The sequence below is a fragment of the Colossoma macropomum genome, unplaced genomic scaffold (genome assembly GCF_904425465.1).
Source record: "Colossoma macropomum unplaced genomic scaffold, Colossoma_macropomum, whole genome shotgun sequence".
In the NCBI taxonomy this organism is placed as follows: domain Eukaryota; kingdom Metazoa; phylum Chordata; class Actinopteri; order Characiformes; family Serrasalmidae; genus Colossoma; species Colossoma macropomum.
The window spans coordinates 28,853,093-28,878,883 of NW_023494806.1; the positions used below are offsets into that span (position 1 = coordinate 28,853,093).

At 38.6% G+C, this 25,791-nt stretch overlaps 1 protein-coding gene across 1 annotated transcript; it reads left to right on the top strand.

Moving 5' to 3' along the window:
* The first annotated feature begins 6,470 nt into the window (after window positions 1-6,470).
* On the top strand, window positions 6,471-24,226 carry LOC118827055 (galectin-4-like). The gene is made up of 9 exons (XM_036598268.1): window positions 6,471-6,505; window positions 7,457-7,513; window positions 10,852-10,954; window positions 11,038-11,206; window positions 11,717-11,861; window positions 19,315-19,417; window positions 19,503-19,671; window positions 20,207-20,351; window positions 23,896-24,226. The coding sequence occupies exons 2-9, from the start codon at window positions 7,489-7,491 to the stop codon at window positions 23,925-23,927; spliced, it is 891 nt and encodes a 296-aa protein (XP_036454161.1). The 5' UTR covers window positions 6,471-6,505; window positions 7,457-7,488; the 3' UTR covers window positions 23,928-24,226.
* Window positions 24,227-25,791: the final 1,565 nt, after the last annotated feature.

The following is a 25,791-nucleotide window of genomic DNA, read 5'->3' on the forward strand; positions in this document are numbered from 1 at the left end:
TAAAGTGACGGTTACAGTACATGTTTTCAAAACAAACCCTGTGTGCAAATAAGATTTCTTTATTTCCATTCCTTATCAGAAACAGAAAGAACAACGAGTCAGTCCAATTTACAGTATGTAAAATATGAGTGACAGCTTCTGGAGCACAGTGCACATGTTATTCATTTAGCTCATCTTAAAATTAGATCTCTCACAAACAAGTCTTATATGATTAACAATTTTATCACAGCCCCTGGGCTTGATTTTAGGCTTTTAACAGAAACATGGCTGGACAAACATACAGCTGAAACCATATTAATCAAGTCCAGCAAACTTTATAAATGTCTCATATGCTGGGAAGAGAGGTGGAGGTGTAGCTGCTCTACATGAGGATTCTTTTCAATTCAAGCAATTATTCCAAGGAACTCTGTGCTAAATTGGACTCTTTTGGACTCTCTCAGCATGTGACCGGGAGCAAACACAGTCATGCCCACACTCTGGATGTGGTCATTTCAAAGGGTCAACATATTAGCCACTGTTAAGTACGCCGCTTTGTCAGATCATTCCTGTTTTCTTTGAAATGTGGACCTCACTAAACATCAAGACCAGACACATCTGCTATAAGAAAAGGTTCATAAATGACAGCACAGCTACGGTTTCACAATCAAAATGTGCTCTGCACCATGTCTATCTGACTCTGTTGATGCTCTGTTGGAGAGCTTCAACTCAAAAATTGTCAGTGATGAGATGAGATTGCACCAGTTAAAGCTAACTCTGCTCCAGAATGATCAGTTCTATTGTTGGTACATTTCTGTGGAGATTATACAAGTGTATTTAATCCTGTGTGCACCAAAATGCAGCTAAATTAACTAACAAGAAAGGATATCCACAAACCTTTGGACAGATAGTGTATGACATCTGTACTGAACTTCTGGAAATTCAAAAAGAAACACAAAGTATGAAACGACAGCTGTGTACAGTCACACAGAGAATAGATGAGAACTACATTATGAAACACAGTTCTAGTTAACTACCTGCATATGATACACCATATTTTTTTAAGATTTTATGAAAAGGTAATATTAAGGTGCACATGCTTCAGTGTAAAAGGAGCCAAAGGAATGTGAGAAAATATTGGACCACTCCAACTAAGTAGTTTTAGGTTGCGCTCTTACTTTTCATGCCTGTGTGATGTATTTTAATTACATTTGAGTATTACGTGCTATTGAAATATACAGAAATATTTCAAATAAAATGGCAAATAAGTAAGCAAATTTCTTCACTATATGGGTGAGAGAACTTGCAAAAATAAAACCCCACTTCCAGCATTGCTGTGTTATTTGACATTAAATCATTTTAATCTCCTAAAAATCTGCAAATGATGTGTAAATGTTTATATAGCTTATTTATTCAGAGCTCCCTAGAGATAAACATAGGTCACCACATTTATTTAGCATATTGTATTAGTACATGGGGAAATTTTGGTAAATGTTTAGTGCTATCACTGATTTCCAATGTCCAAATGTAGATGAGTTTAATGGAATTTAAACAGAAGTCAGTTTCCTGAATCTGCAAGGCCACTGAACACAGTCTGTTTCAGATTAGACACAGCAAACTGAAGGAATGTAGTCCAGAATGATGAAGTTATGAGAGAATATACTCAGAACAGCTGCTTCACTACCGAGGAACATATCCAGTCTTCATCTGACCTTAGCTTTTCTTTTGTCTTTGGATGCTGAGAAAATTTAATTCATGTACTCTTACAAAAGGCACTACATAGTGTAGTGAGTAGTAAATGAAACCTTTCTTTACTCAGTGTAAGGTCACTAAATAATAAAACTCCTCTGATTAGAGATTTTATTAACGAGCATAAGCTTGATTTTATGTTTCTGTCAGAAACGTGGCTCAGTGATAATGGCACAGCAGCTCTACTTGAAGCTGCTCCTGAAAACTACAGATTTATGCATACAGGAAGACGGGCAGTAAGAAAATAAAGGTGTGAATACAAATCTGTAATCTCTGCAGTTTTAATATCAGATTATTTCTGTATATTGTTTCAAGTCAATGTAGAAGTATCTTAAAGTTACTCTAAAAATGTTACATTGACTCAGAAACACTTGAGAAGTTTAAAACCGTTTATAATATTTCAGCAAATACAGATCTGACTCCATCCTGTAATGATCTAGTCTCCGATCTAAGTGCTAGATTATGGGAAACCCTTGACATTCTTGCTCCAGTAAAATAGAAGAAAAATTTGCTTACTCATAAAATTCCATGGATAAATGCAGAAACACACCAACTTAAGATAAATTGTGGTAAATCTGATGCTTATGGAGGAAAACTAAACTGCAGGTACACTATGATATTCTCAAAGAGCAGATCTCAGTCTATAATAATGCTATGAAGATATCCAGACAGTCAAAGATAATACCAAAATTCTTTTTTCCACCACAGACCAACTAATTAACCCCAGCTTTTCTGCTAATGCGTCTCATGATGACTTATCTTCTAAAGTCTGTGAAGAGTTCGCAGATTCATTTCCAAAATAAAATAGACCTGATAAGACAGGGTGTAGCTGACTGAAACAAGCTCCTATAATGTTCCTGATAAGCCACCTACATCAGTAATGACATCTTTCTCAGTTATCAATTATCAGGAGTTTTCAACTGTTATAAACAAATTAAGTTTGTCCACATGTGATCGTGACCTGTTCCTACTTCATTCCTTAAGATGTTTGTTTCCAAACACTTAAATGTGTATTTAATATCAAACAAGTTATATGAGAAGTTTCAGTCAGGTTTTCATTCCAACCATAGTACTGAGACAGCATTGATTCATGTTATGAATGACCTCAGGCTCAGCGCTGAAGGACAGAATTCTTCTATTCTGGTCTTATTGGATCTTAATGCAGCTTTTGGTAACTATTTAATTCACTGTGTTGAACACTGAATAGACATCTTGGGCACAGTTTTAAAATGGTTTAAATCATATTTACCAACAGAAAGGCAGTCTCACTCTCTACCTCATCAGCAACAGGAGCTCCACCCACCCTCTTCCACTTAAAGGGAAGAGTTCACACCATTTCCAAATAATCTGGCAATTTGATGTTTTTTGGTTCTGTGCCGCTAAAGTGACAATGTCAGCAGTGCATGTTTTCAAAACAAACTTAGATCCTGTGTACCAGTAATTTCTCTTTAATTCCAGTCCTTATCAGGAACAGACAGAACAGGAAGTGCATGTCAAAAAATATTAATGGGAATTGTTTACAGGCCTCCGAAGTACAATGTGAATTTTAACAGATGAATTTACAGATATGTTAGCTTTTCTCAAAAAGTCTCGAAGGGTCTCAACATATCAGCCACTGTTAAGGACCTCAAACATTAAGACCAGACACATCTGCTTTAAGAAAAGTTTCATATATGACAGCACAGCTACAATTTCATGAGCAAAATGTGCTCTGCTCCATGTAAAACCTTTTGACTCTGTTGATGCTTTGCTGGAGAGCTTCAGCTCAAAAACTGTCAGTGTTATGGATGAGATGCACCAGTTAAAGCTAAAACTATGTCATGCGAACAGAAAGCACCTTGGAGGAATGCTACTGTAGTTCAACTCCAAAAGAGAGAACGTAGGAAGGCTGAATGCAGATGGCGTAAAACCAAGCTTCAAATTCACAAAGAAATCCTCAAAGATAGGCTGCATGGTTACAACACAATAATGTGCAAAGCTAGATAATCGATCTTCTCTAGCATTATCAACAACAATATTAACAGCAGCAGGACACTCTTTGTCATGGTTGACAAACTAACTAAGTCACCTACATATATGGACCTCAATTAGTGTCACCAGAAAAATGCAATGAGTTTACTACCTTTTTAATACAAAAATCCGCAATATCAGGCAAGTCATAAATACATCTATATCCGTCAAAGAGCCTGTGTTCTCCCCATCACCACATAAAGATGTCATGGTTAAAATGTCCCAGTTTAGTGCTGTCAAGAATGAAATTTTAATTGATGAATTAATTTAATACAGTGAGTCATCTTAAATTCTCCACTTGTCACCTTGACATGTTACCAACCAACTTTCTAAAAAGCATTTTCACTCAATAGCAGCAGACTTACTTCTGATGGTAAACATCTCACTCAGGAGTGTCAATTTTCCTAACAAATTAAAAACTGCAGTTGTGAAGCTTCTCTGTACAAAGACAACATATGTTGAATATTTTATAGTAAATATTTGCCCATTTTGAATTTGATGCCAACAACACATTCCAAAAAAGTTGGGACGTGTGAACAAAAGGCTGGTAAAGTTGTGTAATGCTAAAAAAAAAAAACACCTGGTGGTTAATTGGCAACAGGTCAGTAACATGACTGAGTCTAAAAAAGCTTCTCAGAGAGGCGGAGTCTTTCAGAAGTAAAGATGAGGAGGGGCTCACCACTCTGTGAAAGACCGCACGATCAAATAGTGCAACAATTCAAGAACAACGTTTCTCAACATAAAATAACAAAAAACATGGGGATTACATCACCTATGGTACATAATATAATTAAAAGATTCAGAGAATCTGGAGAAATCTCTGTATGTAAGGGACGAGGCTGTGCAGTATTAGCTGGCCGTGACCTTTGGGCCCTCAGAGGGCACTGCGTTAAAAACAGACATGATTCTGTAGAGGAAATCACTGCATGGGCTCAGAAACACTTCTGAAAAACACTGTCTGTGAAAACAGTTCATCACTGCATCCACAAATGCTAATTAAAACTGTAAAACACAAAAAATAAATAGGATCCAGAAACACTGCCACCTTCTCAGGGCCTGAGCTTATTTAAAATGGACTGAGGGGAAGTGGAAAAGTGTCCTGTCGTCCGACGAATCAACATTTGAAAGTCTTTTTGGAAATCATGGACACTGTGTCCTCTGGGCTAAAGACCACTCAGCTTGTTATCAGTGCACAGTTCAAAAGCCAGTATTCATGATGGTGTAGGGGGGCATTAGTGCACATGGCATGGGTGATGTGCACATCTGTGAAGGCACCATTAATGCTGAACGATATATACAGGTTTTGACAACATATGCTGCCATCCAGACGACGTCTTTTTCAGGGAAGACTTTTTGGTTATTTCAGCAAGTCAAGGATAAACCACATTCTGCATGTATTACAACAGCATTGCTCTGTATTAAAAGAGTCCAGGTGCTAAACTGACCTGAAATCCTGTATTAAACAAGAACAGGAAAACATTTCACTTTCAAAACTACAGCAGTGTCTCCTCGGTTACCAAACACTTAAAGAGTGCTGATAAAAGAATAGGTGATGAAACACAGTGGTAAAAATGCCCCCGTCCCAACTTTTTTGGAACGTGATACTGGCATCAAATTCAAAATGGGCATATATTACACTTTGACTGTTCAAAAATACAGCTTGCACTTTGAGCATGACTGAGTGTAGGAGGAGTTTACTGTGATTCATTTTTATACTGTGATGAGCACAATATGGCTTAATATCACATTCTAGAAAAGAAAATTTGTCCACTGTCAGCTTCAAAGTAGTAAATAAGCAGAACCATACAAATGTAGTGGAGTCACAAGTACAAAGTACAAAAGCACAATTACAAAGTACAGTCATAGGATTTAAAAAAAAAAACTAAATGATACTCAAAAATGTGGAGTACTCCAGTAAACGTATTTTAGTACTGTCCTCCTCTCGTCTCAACCCATTTTAACAACCAAATGTGGATAAATTAACTATTGCATAGAAGAGTTTTCAATTTTCAAACTCACTTATTAAAAACTTCTTTAGTGCTTATTAATCTGTTATAAGATGTAGAGTCAGTTTCACTGACAAGGATTAAGCCTATTCTTGGAAGACACAGCATTCAGAATTGAACTTCTCCACTGAAAGGAAAATTCCAGAACTAGGCGTTTTTCTGACAAAGAAACTCACCCATAGAGTAGTTTTCTGTTGATATGTAGAATCTTTAGGAATGAAGTGCTGCCAGCTGTAGACAGGTGATTAATGCATGCTCAGTAACTCAAGGTCTTAAGTGCTTGACTGTTCATTATTACAACTAATAATGAAGACTAATATCAGTCATACTGAGTAAAGCTTAAAGCACAGTGAATAGACCATTTTTAGAAAAGTCTAATTCAGGCTTTAGTGAACAAAGAACAAAATCTTAACTCTAAATATGAGATACCACTTTTCTGTTTTCCTTTATAAACAGAAATTAAACATGTTTCACATAAATCACTGCAAGGATCTCCAAGCCTGCTCTTCAGTGACATTTAAGGAGGTTTATCTGATAAGCTTACTTGATTATGAACTACAATCAGGGAAGAAAAGCACTGAAAAAAACAAATTCATTATGAGTGGGCATCATGTCATTTGAAACTGCTGTTTATTGGTGCCGTGAGGTCACAGCAAACTGTGCTGGGCAGTTCTGATTGCATATATATGCTCACTCATGACTCTTCACGCTTCACTCATTACACAGAATCTTGAGAACCCAAGAAGAGGCCACTCACAAATAAGGTAACTGAAATTTACTTATGTCGATTTTGTGTTTGTAATAATTGTTCCAGTGAAATTAAGCACTTCAGTGTTTTACAGAACAATACAGTCAAAATAAAACAACAGATTCAGTGATTTTAAGCCAACATGTAAAGAGTCACTGCTGAATAGCTGCGATGTAGAGAGTGGAAGCTGATTTTAATTTTTGAGCTTTAAATTGACGTATAATGTTGATTTGTATTTATCTAAAGTAATTTTTTGCTTTGCAATGTTTCATTCAAAGTATCTGAGTTGACCACACCGGATGAATTGCTTGTTAATATGCACTGAAACACTGTTCTGTGTTGACTCTGAACGATGCAGTTGTGATCTCTTTGAAACAGCTTCTTCTTAATATCTTAATTTTATTTGATGGTTAAAGTTATTGTGTAATTTTGACTCAGAGCAAAACACACCCAGATTACAACACTGATGTTTAAACTTAGTGAAGTTGTCACAAAGTATTAAACAGTGTCTGCAACAAAATCAGAGGTTTCACACTGACATTGTGATAGAACATAATTTCATTAAAAAAATATTCCTTGTTTTGGAAACCAAGTAGAATCAGGTCAAGCTTGAAATGCACAGCACAGAAAGAAGAAAAACATGTTTTTCTGTGTAGCTTCTGAACTGCAGACAGTAAAGAGTCCATCTTTAGCTAAAGATTTATTTTCTGTTAAACCATTAGTGAAAGTTTTCACTGCTTTATCTCTGAGTTTAACATGAGCTCAAACTTTAATCCATCACTAAACTTCCCTCCCGTTCACTGAACAGCAGGAACACCAGCAGAAATATCACAAGATGACTGTGTGGCTCATGTGCTCTTTTTTCAAATAACTCATTTCAACATTTCAGTGCCAAAAGGGAAACTTTGATCAAGCTGAATTAAATGTCTCTATTTTAAATAATCTTTATTTACTTATTTATTTACAGCTGGTGTGAAGAACTTTAGTCTGGGAAATAATATGCCGCAAACCATGTCCAAAAGCGGTAAGTTGTCATATGAAATATGCAAATATTTTATATGTTTAAATGATTTATTAATATAGATCAGATTTTTGTTAACTGTTTATTTTGAATGAATGTGTTTGTGATCTGCACAGTTTATTGAACTTCTGCTGTGAAATTTGTTAGAAACTCAAATTGGGTGTGAATATTGTCTCTACCTGTGTTGCCGTGGCTTCCATCACTAGTGTCAAAACAAACTCAGACATAAGTTTAAGGTTTAGTCTATTCAAAATTTTAATTTGACACACATGGAGAGCAGCAGGCCAAACTCTGTGTTTCTCTGCCTGCTTCTAACACACACACTATACATACATCTCTATCAGACACACATTTCATGACCTTGTAAAGCAATGGGAAAGAGAAAGTATGGAGGTGTTACTAATTAAACCCAAACCCTCCTGCAGAACGTGGACTGTTGGGCCCCAAAAGCTTGCCAGAGTTTCTATTTGTTAAAACGCAATTTCTTAGGAACTTCACAGTAAATGCAGACTCATGGACTGAGGAAAATGTAGTTTATTTGCAAATACGGAAGGTCACCAAAGAGAAAACCTTCCAGCTCGGAAATGTGATGTGAGGACAAATGGCAAATTTCCAAATGGTTTATGGGGCTATAAGAATTACAATATAGCACACTTCCCGAGACCAAATGTCTTAAATCTAAATAACATACATTTAATGGGCCCATCAGTAGAGTAAGAGAGTCTGTTCTGACAAAACATGGTGATTTGTGGTGGTGGACAGTGGATGGCCTTGTGAAGCTTTGAGGCTTTTTGGTGATTGTGCCTGGAAATGCTTTGAGGCCTCAGGGTATTGAAAACAGAGACCTCTAGTAGTGTGCATATATTATAGCAAGCACAAGATCATTAGTTAACCTGCTTCTGATAAAGCACCAACACACATCATTAATGAAGGCTTGTTGTTTGACACACAAATAAAAAAAAATATTTTTAGATTATTTTATAAGGTGTATGTGGTCCCAGACCAGAGTGTGGTCACAACAGCAGAATCCTTTGCAACAAGCACTTAGCAGTTCCCGGCCTATGTGATGGGGAAAGGGCCAGAATATTCATGGCTACTTTTTCCATCAGTGCACCAGAGTGGAGGGACTGCAATGGAGCACACAACAGCTGCAGCAGCCCTTCTTGGCTGTGGACAGGTTGCAGGTTGCATCTCTGCCAGACCTGTGGAATCTAAACATCACTTACATAGAACCTGTCTGACAATGTGAAGCAGCTGGAAGTTCTCAAACAGCAGCACATGATGCCGTTATGATAGACGTTCTAAAGAGATTCAAACACAGATGTGAAACAAAGTCACTGAAATGTACCATCGGGAAAGGGTTAAAAAGCCATTGCAGAGGCTCTGGGTCTCCAGAGAACCACAGTGAGAGCCGTTATCCACACATAGAAAAATTTGGAACTGTGGTGAACCTTCCCAGGAGTGGCCGACCTACCAAAATTGTACCAAGAGCGCATCAACACCAAGGTCACAAAACACCCCAGACAAACATCTAAAGAACCGCAGGCCTCACTTGCCTCAGTTAAGGTCAATGTACATAATTCCACAATAAGCAAGAAACAGGGGAAAAATTTGGAAGACATGGGTCCCATTACATCTTGCGTAAAGCTATCACCACATTACACCATAAGAACACCACACCAACAGTCAAACATGGTGGTGGTAGTGTGATGGTCTGGGGCTGCTTTGCTTCTGCAGGACCTGGACGACTTGTCATAACTGATGGAACCATGAATTCAGAAAATCCTAAAGGGGAATATCGACCAGTTAGTGAAATGCAGTTGGGTTACGCAGCAGGATAATTGTTCGAAGCACACAAGCAAGTCCACTTCTGAATGGTTCAAAAACAAAAAAAATAAATAAATAAAAAAAAAAAAGTTTAAGTTTTAAATTTTCTTTTTTATTAAAACCTCACAAACATGAAAAGTAAAGGTTTCATCCAGTGACTATTGAAAGAGTGTCAAATAGACAGTACTAAGCAAAAAGAAATGTTTAAAGAAAGCCCAATGTCTCTATTCAGCCAGGATTGGTAAGAGTGATGTTCATGAGGCTTTATTGTTATTTTATCTATATACGAGTACACAGTGAAACTAAACAACATTTCTCTAGGACCATAGTGCAACACAAGAACACAAGTGCTAAACAATACAACATACACAGTGCAGAAAAAACAGTGCAATAACTACGAAAAACAATAAATACAAAACAGAACACAGGCAGTACATGGTACTGAGAATGTGTGGAGTTGTACAGGATGTAACATACTGTGATATATTAGCAGCTTAGCAGATAGCCTAGTATATATGAGTATAGCAGTCACTGAGGTAGCAACCAGAACAGCAATGGTATACAGTATTTGCTTGATACAGTATTCTAGCAGCCAGTATTGTTAAATAAGTTGATGTTCAAAAATGTAAGTAGTCAGGGATATGAATCATATTAAGTGAAGTATTTCAGTGTTAAATGCAATAATCATATTTACATACAGTGTCACAGACATAATCTGGAATTGCAAGCAGTGGGGAGTGAGTTAGTCTCATATTGTAATGTCTGTGTGTGTCCAGGTGGGTGTCCTTCAATTCAGTCCGTGGGAGTTGAGGAATCTGATGTCTTGTGTAAAGAAACTGTAGCTCAGTCTGACTGTGAGGGCCCAAATGCTGTGGTTCCTTCTTCCAGATGGCAGAAGAGAGAACAGTTTGTATGAGTGGGGTCAGTCACAATGCTAGTGGCTTTTCAGATGCAGCGTGTGGTGTAAATGAGGGAAGAGATACCCTGATATTTTCAGCTGTCCTCACTATTCACTGGAGGGGTCTTGCGGTTGGAGGCAGTGCAGTTCCCAAACCAGGCAGTAATGCAGCTGCCGGGCTTTCTTGGTTATGAAGCTGGTGTTTAGGGTCCAGGTGAGGTTCTCTGCTAGGTGGACACCAAGGAGTCTGCACAGGGGAGTTGTTGATGGTGAGCGGAGAGTGGTCACTCTGTGCTCTCTTGAAGTAAACAACCATCTCCTTTGTTTTGTCCACATTCAGATGTAGGTTGTTGACTTTACACCAGTCTGTCAGTCGCCGCACCGCGTCTCTGTATGCTGACTCATCATTCTTGCAGATGAGACCAACCACAATAGTGTCATCAGCAAACTTTATGATGTGGTTGGATCTGTGAGCTGCCGCACAGTCATGAATCAGCAAAGTGAAAAGCAGTGGACTAAGCACGCTGCCCTGGGGGTATGCAGCTCACAGAGCAAGAAGAGCAGAACTGATCCTTTCATTTTCAACACTTTATTCTCTCTTCTGCTTTCTTTCTAGAGGGCCTCTCGCTAAAAGTTCCATATGTGCAGATTCTACCTGAAGGACTCAAGGACCAAACACTCATCGCCATTTACGGAGTGCCTAAACCAAATGCTGAAGGGTAGGAGTTCAATAAATAATACAAATAGAATAGCAAATCTAAAAGTAAAATGGTTAAAAAAGTGTTTTTTTTTCTCCCATTAGATTTGAAATTAACATCTGTAATGGCACTGATATAGCCTTTCAGTTCAACCCTCGCTTCAATGAGGATGGGAAACAGGTGATCGTGAGGAACACCAGGATTAATGGTTTTTGGGGCTCTGAGGAAAGAGAACTTCCTGTCTTCCCTTTCACACCTGGAAAACCTTTTGAGGTGAGTGTTGTGAACAGACAGTCCTGCTCTGCTCATTTAAACACTTTCACTCCATATTAAGTGAGTCTGTTCACTGAGGGATCATGTTCACTAGTGAAAGTGTTCCTTATATTTCAGTTGCAGCTTCAGTCTCAGAGAAAGTTACTAATACGGCTCAAAGATGATGCTGAAATGTTCACTTTAAGCCTGATTGGCAGGATGATTGTGAAATAAATGAATGAATTAATGTTGAGTTAACCGAACTGAGATTAACACCATAAACTGCAGTCTTGTTATTTTGAAACTACCATGAATTATTTGTAACTATGATTAATTATTCAGTAACTACTATGAATAATTCAGTATCTACTATAATTTCTTAAGTATCTACTATAATCTCTTCAGATTCCATTACAAATTCATCAGTGAATCTGATGTGGTAGATCTGTAGAGAGAGTAATGAGCTGTACTGTGGACCCTCATACAGATCCTTAAAGTTTGAGATCACACTCGTCTTTTTCTGTTTTTCAGATCAAGATTTTGTGCACATCCTCTGGATTCAGAGTGGAAGTTGACAACAATCACTTGCTAAATTATACACATCGCGTGAAGGAGCTTGACCAGATAACACACCTCCACATTCATCAAGACATTTTCCTCGAACGTGTTCACGTAGGTATGTAATTGAACAAAACACCATGGTAAGACTTTCTATGAACACCAGAGGTGGGAACAAGTCACGAAGTTGCAAGTAATAAGTAAGTCTCAAGTCTTCACACTCAAGTCCCAAGTCAAGTCCCAAGTCAAGATAGTCGAGTCTCGATTCAAGTCCAGAGTCAGTGAAGGCGAGTCTCAAGTCAAGTCCCAAGTCAATAGTACTAATCTTTGAGTCCTAAACATGTCAGTCAAGTCAGTCAGCTAATTTAAGGCTATAACAATGAATAAAGGTAAGAGTACTATAGCCTTTTAAAGACAGTTCATTAGTAGTGTATGGCTGTAGATTATTATTATTATTTTTATTATTATTTTACCTTCCAACTAAAATACAAAACCCATTGTACACAGATAACCATGACAGGCATACTGTGTACACAAATAGTAGTGCACTACACATTATAAGAATTTAAAAAATACTACTGAACTTAATTTTAAAAAAAGGAAGAAAAAAAACTTTAGATTTGAAGGTTATTTTTGATTGGGCACACAGGAATAAAATAAAAACTAGCTCAGCACTAAAACTAGCTCAGCCAACTAAAAACAAGTGCTAGTTTGAATTGAATTTATACAACAGAAACCAAAATGACAGAGCTGAACAGAGTTTACAGTAAAATGATGATGAATGCACAAAGCTGACCATTTTTGCCAGCAGCTTCTTATTTTAATTTTCTGTTCCATCTTAAATGGTGCAGCAGTTACATTCCAGCACCTAACTGCTGCGCTATTTAAGGTGGAACGGTAAATTCCAGTACAAAGCTGGTAAATACAGTCAACTTCAGCATTGTGGTGAACGTTGCACATATTTTACCTGCAGAAGCTGTTAAAATCGGTGCTGAGCGAGGCTGCATTGATGCTGTTGATGCTTTGTGTGTTTCCAGCTTAATAGAGGCGAGCTTGAGCTCTAACACTTCTGAAATAAAATAAACTGAGCATAAACACAGAAAGAGACATCTGACAACAGTGATGTTTATTCAGTTTACAGCAGGAAACGAATCCATTCACATTAAAAAATAATCGATTGTGTTAAGTCCCAAATGCAGTCAGACTTTCTCCACGTTCCTTCCACTTTGAGTCTCGAGTCTTTCCAAGTCAAGATGTTCAAGTCCGAGTCAGAGTCCAAGTCACTGGTGTTGAAGTCAAAGTCGAGTCCCAAGTCTTTCTCGATTTTCTCGAGTTGATTCTAAAGTCATCAAATTCAAGACTCGAGACGGAATTGAGTCCAAGTCACATGACTTGAGTCCACCCTTCTAATGAATATCATGTCTATAAGAAACTATGAACACATTCATGAAGGTATAATGCATTAATAAATATTTATAAAAAACACATTGCATTTTATAATCATGTTTTGTTATGCATTATTAATTGTTAAAACATTGTAAGTAGTTGTTTTACACTCTATAAATTACTATGCTGCATTACTTGGCAACCCAGTGCTAGATAAATACTGTGTACACTTAGTAGATGATGCTGTGTACAGTTAGTAGGAGGTCCTGTGTACAGTTAGTAGGAGGTCCTGTGTGCAGTTAGTAGATGATGCTGTGTACAGTTAGTAGATGATGCTGTGTACAGTTAGTAGGAGGTCCTGTGTGCAGTTAGTAGATGGTTCTGTGTACAGTTAGTAGGAGGTCCTGTGTGCAGTTAGTAGATGATGCTGTGTACAGTTAGTAGGAGATCCTGTGTACAGTTAGTAGATGATGCTGTGTACAGTTAGTAGGAGATCCTGTGTACAGTTAGTAGATGATCATGTGTACAGTTAGTAGGAGGTCCTGTGTGCAGTTAGTAGATGATGCTGTGTACAGTTAGTAGGAGATCCTGTGTACAGTTAGTAGATGATCATGTGTACAGTTATTAGATGGTCATGTGTACAGTTAATAGATGGTCCTGTGTACAGTTAGTAGATGATCTTCTGTACAGTTAGTAGATGATTCTGTGTACAGTTAGTAGATGGTCCTGTGTACAGTTACTAGATGGTCCTGTGTACAGTTAGTAGATGGTCCTGTGTACAGTAAGTAGATGGTCCTGTGTACCACTGACAGGACAAGCTCACTGGGCACCAGCTAGACAGTATATCTGTCCACTCATGTTACTGTTCACCACCACTTTGATTATACATTTATACATATTCCATATTGCACTGCCACTTTGTTTATTTGTCCACAAATATTGCACATTGCACTGTTACTTTGTTTATGCATCTATAAATGTCACATGGCACAACTGTTAACACAGTTTACTGTTTACAGTACAAAATCGCTTGTTCATTCACTGGAGGGGACGGGCACCATTGCATTTTCAACTGCATAGTATTTATGCAATTTAATTCTTATTTTTGTACTACACATTATTTTTCGTGTTTTTAGGATATTTTTATTTCATTTTATTATATTATTTTTATGTATGCATCTCTAAATACTGCAATAAAATACTTTGCTCTTGTACTGCTGCATTAGAAGACATTCCCTCTAGGACTAATAAAGTAATAATCTATCTATTTATCTATCTATCTATCTATCTATCTATCTATCTGTATATCTGTCTATCTCTCTATCTATCTATCTATCTATCTATCTAGCTATTTATCTATCTGTCTATCTATCTATCTATCTATCTATGTATCTCTCTATCTATCTATCTATCTATCTATCTATCTAAATCAAATCAAATCAAATTTATTTGTATAGCGCTTTTTACAACTGATGTTGTCACAAAGCAGCTTCACAGAAATCCGTTTAGAACAAAGTTTCAACATGAAATGTAAATCCTCCAGGTGAGCAAGCCAGGAAAAACTCCCTCAGAGCTGAGGAAGAAACCTTGGGAGGAACCAAGGCTCACATGGGGGGACCCATCCTCCTCTGGTCAAACTACGTACAAAATTATTATTCTACTAATATTAATAGTAGTAGTAGTAATAGTTAGGAGGTAGTAATAGTTAGGAGGTAGTAATAGTTAGGAGACTTCAGTGTAGAGTGGGCAGCCAGTCCAAGGCAGGTGGCGGTGACTGGGTTGTGGGTAACTGGTCTGAAGCGGGTAGCCGGAGAGCTCTACAAACAATCATCCAGCAGTGTCCGGCCGGACAGGTGGGCAGTCGTTTTCTCGGAAGAAAGGTAGGGAAATGGAGTTAGTTTATTTCTGTATGGGTGTATGTATAGTAGTATGTAAATCATTTCCAGAGTGTGGCTAACGACTCCGGCAGATCTGACTATAACAGCTTAACTAAAAGGAGAGAACCAAAAGGGCACACAGACACGGGAGCACCCTGAGACAATCTGGCATCCCTCCGCTCCACCGTCCACAAACCTGAGTGATCGAGTGTGAGCGGCGGGGCGACAGCACCAGCGTCTCAGTTTACCATAATTCCCTGCGTCCATGGACCCCTGGATCTGCTGCCTTTATCCAAGGGGAAACATTAGCTACCAAAAGCTAAACTAAACAAGTGAGTTTTCAGCCTAGATTTGAAGATTGCGACTGAGTCTGAGTCCCGAACATTTTCTGGAAGATCATTCCAGAGTTTGGGGGCTTTATAAGAAAAGGCTCTTCCCCCAGATGAAACCTTCTGAATTCTGGGAACTATTAAAAAGCCAGCACTCTGTGATCTGAGTAATCGTGGTGGCTCGTAATGGGAAATTAGGTCGTGCAGGTACTCAGGAGCCCATGTAGGGCTTTATACGTCAATAAAAGAATTTTGTAATCTATACGGAATTTAACAGGCAGCCAATGGAGTGATGATAGAACTGGACTGATATGATCAGATGTTCTAGTTTTAGTGAGAACCCTGGCTGCAGCATTTTGAACTAGTTGAAGTTTACTTAAATTCCTGCTGGTGCATCCTGACAGTAGTGCGTTACAGTAATCTAGCCTTGAGGTAATAAAGGCATGTACTAATGTTTCTGCATCGTGCAGCGATAAGGCATTTCTTATTCTGGCGATATTGCGAAGATGTACAAAAGCTGTCCTAGTGATACCATGGGTACATGGCCCAGGCTAAGGGACGAGTTTACTATAGTTAAAAGAGGATTAATGATAACTGGTAGTACTTCTTTGAGTAATTTTGAGGGGATTGCATCAAGTGTGCAGGTTGTACAATTTGCAGAGGAGATAATCTTCTCTAATTCTGGCTGTGGGAGTGGGTAGAAAGTTTCCAGCCTTTCTTCTGCAACTACGTTATGTTTTATATCAGCCACATCAGATGACAGCCAAGTTGGATTTAATACTGTGGGTTGAATTTGTTGTCTAATATTTTCGATTTTATTATTAAAAAAGTCCATAAAAACTTCACTGGTGAGAGTCGCCGGAATTTGTGGTTCAGTACCTGCCTGATTTTTTGTAATTCTAGAGATCACACTAAACAGTACTCTAGGATTATTTTTATTGTTCTCGATCAGCGAGGCCAGATATGCTGAGCGAGCTTTAGTGAGAGCATTTCTATACTCTATAAGGCTGTCCTTCCAGGCCAAGTGGAACACTTCCAGCTTGGTTGATCGCCATTTCCGCTCTAGTTTCCGTACTGTTTGTTTTAAGGTACGGGTTTTATCATCGTACCAGGGGGCGAGCTTTTTCTGTCTTATCCTTTTAATTTTTAGTGGCGCCACATTTTCTAAAGTAGATCGGAAGGTATTTTCTAAATAGTCGGTTAATACATCTAGCTCCATTGAGTCTGATGGAGTGGAGACTAGGGTTGTTAGTACTGGGAGGTTTTCTATGAATTGTAGGGCGGTAAATGGTTTTATTGCGCGCTTTGCAGAATAGCGAGGGGACGTACATGTATTATGGCTAAGACGTAGCTCATAAGAGATTAGGTAATGGTCAGAGATTACTGAGGTTTGGGGTAAGATATTAAGCCTGTCTATGTTAAGTCCGAGTGTCAGAACTAGATCTAAAGTGTGACTACAGTAGTGTGTAGGCCCTGTTACATTTTGGGTGATACCAACAGAGTCTAGGATTGAAGTAAACGCCTTTTTTAGTGGGTCATCTGCCTTCTCAAAATGGACGTTAAAATCTCCTACAATCATTACTTTATCATTGCACACAGCTAGGTTTGCAGCGAAATCACTAAATTCTTTTAGAAATTCTGAGTAGGGTCCTGGTGGTCTATAAATGTTAAATAATGAAAATGCCTTCTTTTTTGTGGCCGGATTAGTAACGTTGATGGAGAGAACCTCAAAAGAAGTGAAGATGTCACATTGTTTCTGACCGATATCTAGGGTATTCTGGTAGATTACACATAATCCACCTCCTTTGCCTGATAATCTTGGGCTGTGTACATAATTATAGCCTATAGGGGTGGCCTCATTTAGTGCTGAATAATCATCCTGTCTAACCCATGTTTCAGTGAGACAGAAAACGTCAAATTTATGATCACTTATAAATTCATTTATGATTACTGCTTTTGAGTTTAGTGATCTTATATTGAGTAACCCAAATTTTAGAGTTGAGGTGTTGCTGCTATCATCTGAATATGATTTAATATTGATCAGGTTGTCGAAACGGGCTGATTGAGTTATTCTGCGTTTAGATTTAGATTTAATTCGGGGCAGAGACACAGTCCCAATACAGTGGAACCTAGGTGACGCAATTGGTCTGACGCAGCTGGTGCTAATAATCGTCTTATTCTCAGTGCTAACACTAGCATTATGAGCTGTAGCGTTTCTATCTTTGCCGCTACTTACGTGGCCTTCGCTGTGTAGTCAGCGGATGGCCCTCTCGATGTTCCATGAGAGAACAACAGATCCTACCTGACTAGGGTGGAGGCCGTCCCTCCGGAAGAGCGCCGGCTGTTCCCAAAACAAAGCCCAGTTGTCCACGTAGCCCAAGCCGTTGAGGGCACACCATCCGCGGAGCCAGGACTGCAGCGCGAAGAGGCTGCTGAACCGCTCGGATCCCCTCCTGTAGGTGGGTAGCGGTCCGGAGATGACGATCCTGGCGTCCGTCTTCTTCCTGGCGGTGTCCAGCAGCGTCTGGTAGTGCTCCTTCAGGACCTCGCTACGACGGTCGAGGATATCGTTGGTCCCGACATGGATCACCACGGTCCCGAAGGCGTTTCGTCTGAGATCCGAGGGGAGGCGCTTGGCTATGTCTAAGACACGAGCACCTGGAAAACAGAAAACAGTGGCATGGGTGTTTCTAACCTTTACTTGAACGTGGCGGACAATAGAACTACCAATAACATAAACGGAGTCCTGCGCTGGGGCGGGCGGCGAGGCCCGGGGCGCTGGGGCGGGTGACAAGGTCCGGGGCGCTGGGGCGGGCGGCGGCGAGGAGGCCCGGGACGTAGGTGAGGGCGTATGCGGTGTACTGAGGGCGGCGAAACGGTTTCCGGAGGCGAAGATCGGCTGGGGCAGCGGTGAGGGTCTGCAGGGCTGGCGTGAGAACGGCGTCTCCCGGCGCGCGGAAAGACGACGCTGGCGCCACCACCGAGGGGGAAACTTCCCGGGCGGCTTCGAGCATCGACTTCTGCCGAAGGAGCTCGTCCTGCTTCTTCAGCAGGGCGGTGATCTGCCGATCCAGCCGGGCCAACTCTGCGCTCAGGGTCTGGAGGGCGCGTTCCTGGGAGGACGCCATGGTGGATGGGCTGAGGGAATAACTGTGAGAGAGATAGAAAAAGAGAGAGGGAGGAGACAAAAATAAGAAGGAGAGGTGTGAGGGGGTTAGTGGCCTGCTAACTGCAGAATTTTCAACTAATTTTCAAGTAAAGTTTGGACGCTGCTCGATCTGAAGTTCTAAGGTGTGCTGCTCTCTGTCGCTCGCAGTGACGTGCTCTCTGTTGCTCTGTCAAAGCTGCCATCTGTATCTATCTATCTATCTGTCTATATCTGTATCTATCTATCTATCTATCTATCTATCTATCTATCTGTCTATCTCTATCTATCTATCTATCTATCTATCTGTATATCTGTCTATCTATCTATCTATCTGTATATCTGTCTATCTATCTATCTATCTATCTATGTGTCTCTATCTATCTATCTATCTATCTGTCTATCTATCTATCTATCTATCTATCTATCTCTATCTATCTATCTATCTATCTATCTATCTATCTATCTAAAAAAAATATTTTAACACACTTTTGACCTTTTGCATGGTTACGTTAAAAATAGGTTGCTTATTTTTTCTTAAATGGAACTCCACGACGTAACCTGCCATATTTTGATACTTTAGTAACTGAAAGCTCAGAACTCAGAACTCCAACAATTTTACTTTTTTGAATAAAACCTCAAACATGAAAAGTAAAGTTTACACTGAGTAACTATTGATGGGGTGTCAAATGGACTGTACTAAGCAACAGTAAATAAATAAATGTCATTATCTATCCAGCTTTGGTAAGAGTGATGTATGCAGCTCACAGAGCAGGAAGAGCAAAACTGATCCTTTCATTTTCATCACTTAATTCTCTCCTGCTTTCCTTTTAGATGGCTTCTTCCTAAAAGTTCCATATGTGCAGATTCTACCTGAGGGCCTCAAAGACAAAACACTCATCAAAATCTACGGAGAGCCCAAAGAAAGTGCTGAAAAGTAAGAATATAAAGGATAATAAAAATAGAATGACAAATCTAAAAATAAAATGGTGAAAAAAGTGATTTTCTTTTTCTTCCATTAGATTCGACATTAACATTTGTAATGGCACTGATATAGCCTTCCATTTCAACCCTCGCTTCAATGAGGATGGGAAGCAGGTGATCGTGAGAAACAGTCTGATTAATGATGTTTGGGGTCCTGAGGAAAAAGAACTTCTTTCCTTCCCTTTCACACCTGGAAAACCTTTTGAGGTGAGTGTTGTGAACAGACAGTCCTGCTCTGCTCATTGAAACACTTTCACTGCATATTAAGTGAGTCTGTTCACTGAGGGATCATGTTCACTAGTGGAAGTGTTTTTTATTATATTTCTGTCTCAGCTTCAGTCTCAGTGACAGTTACTAATACTGGTGTGTCTGATGCCGAAAAATGTTCATGTTAAGGTTGATTGGCAAAATGATTGTGAAATAAATACATTAATTAATTAATGTTGGGTTAAGAGAACTGAGATTAACACCTTAAACTGCAGTCTTGTTATTTTGTAATAGCTATGAATTATTCAGTATTTACTATGAATTATTCAGTATTTACTATGAATTATTCAGTACTTCTTATAATTTATTTAGTAATTCTTACAAATTATTTTGTAATTATTATGAATTATCAGATATCTACAATAATATATTGAGTATCTACTATAATCGCAGCAGATTCTAATTTTAATTCTTCAGTGAAACCAATGTGTTAAATCTGTAGACAGAGTAATAAGCTGGATCTTCTGTTTTTCAGATCAAGATTTTGTGCACATCCTCTGGATATAGAGTGAAAGTTGACAACAATAACTTGCTGAATTACGCACATCGCATGAAGGAGCTTGACCAGATAACACACATTCACATTCATCGAGACGTTCTCCTCAAATATGTTCAAATCGGTATGTAATTATAAAAAGCACCGTCATAAGACTTTCTATAAATACCATGTCTGTAAGAAACTATGAACACATTCATGAAGGTATGACACATTAAAAAATGTTTCTAAAAACACAATAGACATTACAATCATGTTTGGTTCTGCATTATGAACTGTTGACACATTGAAAGTATGTCTTGTACACTGTTGAAATGCTGTGCTAAAAACCACCTAACCTGTGTTATTTGGCAATCCAGCACTGGGCACACACTCGACAGAACACATGCTGGGTGATTTTAACCTGAAATTTTCTTTTACACAAGTTGTACAATTATGAGGGATTCTGTGTGCAGTTAGTAGATGATGCTGTGTGCAGTTAGTAGATGATCCTGTGTGCAGTTAGTAGATGATCCTGTGTACCGTTAGTAGGAGGTCCAGTGTACAGTTAGTAGATGATCCTGTGTACAGTTAGTAGATGATCCTGTGTACCGTTAGTAGGAGGTCCAGTGTACAGTTAGTAGATGATCCTGTATACAGTTAGTAGATGGTCCTGTGTACAGTTAGTAGATGGTCTTGTGTACAGTTAGTAGATGGTCCTGTGTACAGTTAGTAGATGATCCTGTGTACAGTTAGTAGATGATCCTGTGTACAGTTAGTAGATGGTCCTGTGTACCGTTAGTAGCAGGTCCTGTGTACAGTTAGTAGATGATCCTGTGTACTGTTAGTAGATGATCTTCTGTGCAGTTAGTAGATGGTCCTGTGTACAGTTAGTAGGAGGTCCTGTGTACCGTTAGTAGATGGTCCTTTATACAGTTAGTAGATGTTCCTGTGTACAGTTAGTAGGAGGTTCTGTGTACAGTTAGTAGGAGGTTGTGTTAATCTCAGTTCTCTTAAACCAACATGAATTAATTATTGTATTTATTTCACAATCATTTTGCCAATCAACCTTAACATGAACATTTTTCGGCATCAGACACACCAGTATTAATAAGTTTCACTGAGAATAGGAGGTCCTGTGTACAGTTAGTAGATGGTCCTGTGCACAGTTAGTAGATGGTCCTGTGTACAGTTAGTAGATGGTCCTGTGCACAGTTAGTAGATGGTCCTGTGTACAGTTAGTAGATGGTCCTGTGTACAGTTAGCCCTTAGAGCCCTAGCACTATTAGGTGTTTTTTCCCCCCAGTTTTTGTCAGTTCCTCTTCCAGTTGTTGTAACTCTAGTAATTATATGAGACAGCCACATGTTATATGTTGTTTTATTTTCAGAAGACATGTGGCTTCTCAAATATGTAATCACCTGAGTTGTAAATGCCCTCAGAAGTTTGATATTTTTATGAAACTGCACATGTTTTGATCAAAAATTTACCAAGCGTCTGTACTTATTTTTGACTGTATCTATTCAAAACATCACTGCACCTCTTAGATGTCAATGAGAAAGTTTTAGGATAAAGTGTCTATGAGCTGAAAATATAAGAATTTTGATGATTGTTCAATATATGGCTTATTACTGTGAAATAGTGTGTGATTAGCATCAGGCGGACTTATTTTTCTTGATATTCTCACCTAAAGGAGACATGCAGATTGCTAAAACTGCATGTGACAGACTGACACAGCAGGTCAAGCCTTTGGGTTTTTTGTTCAGGGCCAATATGGCTAATATTCCAGCTAATACAACACTGTTTTAGTACACTGGGTGTTTATTATCAGCTGCTTATAATAACAATCACTCCTATAATAAAGAATCCTTCCAGAAATTATCAGATAAACACTAGTTTATCTAGAAAACACACAATAAAGAGTCTGTACCATAATATAAACCTGAAATCTGGATCAGTCCAGCGGGGTTGGACGGACGCCAGAAGACTCGGAAGGTGCGCGCGCAGCTTTTCAGGTCTAGATGCGCGTCACGTGACCAACGCGCCGTTGCTAGGAAACACGCGCACAAACACAGCAGGAACACTGCCGAGCCGCGCGCAGCGTCAGAACGGCTAATCGGCGGAGGCGCTGAGAGGCGTTTTCGGTCGATGATACTGACTCATCTAATCAGATATTAGATCTGAAACACCGTGTAAACATTTCAGAAGCCCTATAATAAACAATAGTAGTGGAAATAAAGCGAGATGCGCGCGCACGCGGTGATCAGAGCGCGAGGAGCGGAGCGAAAGAGCGGTTTTTTAGCGGAGGGCAGTGAAAGACGCGACTGGAGCTGCAGAGCGGCTAATCGGCGGAGGCGCTGAGAGGCGTTTTCGGTCGATAATACTGACTCAACTAATCAGATATTAGATTTGAAACACCGTGTAAACATTTCAGAAGCCCTATAATAAACAATAGTAGTGTAAATAAAGCGAAACGCAGAGTTTATCAGCACAGAAACTGAGATTTACTAGAAGAATAAAACAGAAACTGTGAAGGAGCGTCTATTTGACTGTTTTTCCACAGTGGATTACTCACAGACGCTTCGTCGGACCGCGATGGGGCCGCTGTTGTTAGAAGCGGGAGACTCCGCAGTTTCTGAGGATGTGCGTAGTGAACTGCTGCGGTAAAGCAGTCCTGAGTTATAAAGCTGAGAAGACAAGGTGTGATTTATGACGCAAAATCCGTCATTAGGGCCGATAAGGTTAATAGATGATCCCGTGTACAGTTAGTAGATGATCCTGTGTACAGTTAGTAGGAGATTCTGTTTACTGTTAGCAGATGATCCTTTGTACAATTAGTAGATGACTAGTAGACCTGTAAAGTTATTACATGATCCTGTGTAGTTATTAGTTCTTCCTGTGTACAGTTAGTCAGAAGTTCTGTGTACAGTTAGTCGATGATCCTGTGTATAATTAGTAGCTGATCCTGTGAACAGTTAGCTGGTGATCCTGTGTACTGTTAAATAATAAAAATGTGGCCGGTTTGAAAGGTGTTCATGTTTTGATGAATGTAGGATGTGTCTATAGCAGGATCAGTCATGCTAAAATGAAGTAAAGGCATTTCGGTTCCCTCAGTGTTCCCGTCTTTTTTTTGTTAAATATTCAAATATTTTCTAATATTAAACATATCACTGTTATAGATTGAAATAACAATTAACGTAACTTCAGTAGAGATAAAAACATTTCTCAACCTAGGTGTTGAGAAATGGTAGTCAAGGAAAAGACACATTGGCCGTTTCTGATGTATATTTCAAAATGAGTTTTCCAGAAAATCTCCCCCATTAATAACATACTCTTGGCGAGAGCTAAAATGTATGGTTTCATTTGTGAAAATCTGTGAAGACCTAGTGTAGATAGTAATGCTGTAACTGCTGCACATGGCTTCAGTAGCTGTGGAACAGCTCTCAGCCAAGCAGCTGAACTTCTGGCCAGGATTATACTGGGAGCCACAGCAGAGTGAGACTCAGGTATTAGCAAAATGAATCTCTGCTGCACCTCTGGAAGTAGAACTCCACATTAAAAATTTTGACCCACAGTGTCCACTTTAAATACAGCTCACATTAGTACAGCACTAGAGGTCTGTCTGATGTTTTATAGGCACCAGTTTCCTTCTGACTTCATCTTCTCTCTCTGTGTTTTTCACAATCTAAAGCTGAAGATGAAGCAGCAGACATTGCAACATGAAGGAGAACTGAATCCTGTCTACCTTTATAAGATTCATTCTGTTATCCATCTGTTCTTCATGGTTCTCTATGTATCTGTTGATTTGCTATGATTAGTGTATACTGTATACTCATGTCTGTTGATTTGCTATGATTAGTGTATACTGTATACTCATATCTGTTGATTTGCTGTGATTAGTGTATACTGTATACTCATATCTGTTGATTTGCTATGATTAGTGTATACTGTATACTCATGTCTGTTGATTTGCTGTGATTAGTGTATACTGTATACTCATATCTGTTGATTTGCTAAGATTATCCTATACTGAGAGGTTAATTGTTGGAGAATTGCATGTGTTTAAGGATCAGGGGCTCTCTCTCTTTCTCTGTGCCCAAAAAGTAATTAACTGTTCAAAAAGAATAGCATGCGTCATGTTTGACATCTTTCTAATGCATATGGTTTGTGCACTTAGAAGGCATAAAAAATAGTTCAAGGTGATTGGACAGAGGCTCACAGATGATGTTCGAGAGCTTAAAAAAATCAGTGAGGGCAGCTGGACATTCTGGAGGTCAACAGTAGCAGGCAGCTGTGTTTTGAGAACGGAGAGGGGGAGAGAGAGAGAGAGAGAGAAAGAAAAAGAATGAGAGAGAGAGGGGGGAAGAGAGAGGAAGAGTGAGTGAGAGAGAGCGAGAGAAAAAGAGAGGGCTAAGTGTTGGAGCAATGCTGCTCTGGTCGTTTGACTTATTAAATTCATTTATTCTTAAATTTTTATTGTTCTTTTTATGTTTTAACCAATCAGTGATTTTTCTATATGATCATAATTTTCTTCAAGCATCATAAAACTTGTTTTTGTCTGATGAATTCTTTGAATAAATCTGGTAAAGGCATTGCTGACTGTGCTATGACTTCATTTCTGCACTAATTCAACCCTTATTTACAGGCGTTTCTGGATTAATTGTCTTTACTCAAAACTGATTAATCAGTCATTCTGTGATTTACTTTAACCTGCATCTAAATCTCCATCTAAATTCTCATCTGGCTTTACTTTAATCAGGAAACGTTATTTCTAGAACTCAAGACTTCAGACTACAACATAGACACAACTAACCTTTTACTTTTTCTCTGAACATATATTGAGCAGAGCTACTGACTGAATGACTAAACAAGAATTTGCAACATAACATTAAAGAGCTGAATATTAATGAATCTAATGGTTCAAAGCCTTTCTTCAATAAGATCCTGCATTGCAAAATGTTCTGTGCATTATTAAATAAAATAGTTCTCATTTATTTTATGATATATGAACTGACATACGATCTGATGAAAATCAAATCACACTTCATGAGATTCTCATGCAGGAAGTATACAGAGTCTGCCCATATTATCCATACTGCTCCTGGTAGTCACCCTAAGCCTCACTTCTTAATAATAATAATAATAATAATAATAATAATGTTGATTTATATTGCACCTTTCATACATTAAAATGCAGCTCAAAGTGCTTCACAATACAAAGTAAAAACAACAGATGAAAAAAGGAAAAAAAATACATTAAATTAAATAAACAAAAAATAAATAAACAATAAATATGCAACAAATAAAAGCAATAAGAGAAAATGGGATATATTAATAAAAATCAAAACTATAAAGCATAAGATAAAATTAGAAAATAAAAATACAATACAAAATACAACTAATAAGAAAGAAATAGTAATATTTCAGTAAAAACAAAGGAAATAATAAAAAAACTTGTTCACTCCTAAAGTAAAGAAATGATTTTTAATCTGTTTTTTTTAAAACATTGACAGAAGGAGCCTAAAGGGTGTTTATTGGTGATGTGTTCCTGATCTTTGGTGCATAAAAACTATATTAAGTTTCTACA

Excerpts from the sequence above, each read along its gene's own strand:
- LOC118827055 (XM_036598268.1), top strand. The coding sequence starts at position 7,489 with ATGCCGCAAACCATGTCCAAAAGCG. Across the intron at positions 11,207-11,716 it reads CACCTGGAAAACCTTTTGAG|ATCAAGATTTTGTGCACATC; the intron begins GTGAGTGTTGTG and ends TCTGTTTTTCAG. Across the intron at positions 20,352-23,895 it reads CCTCAAATATGTTCAAATCG|CTGAAGATGAAGCAGCAGAC; the intron begins GTATGTAATTAT and ends CACAATCTAAAG.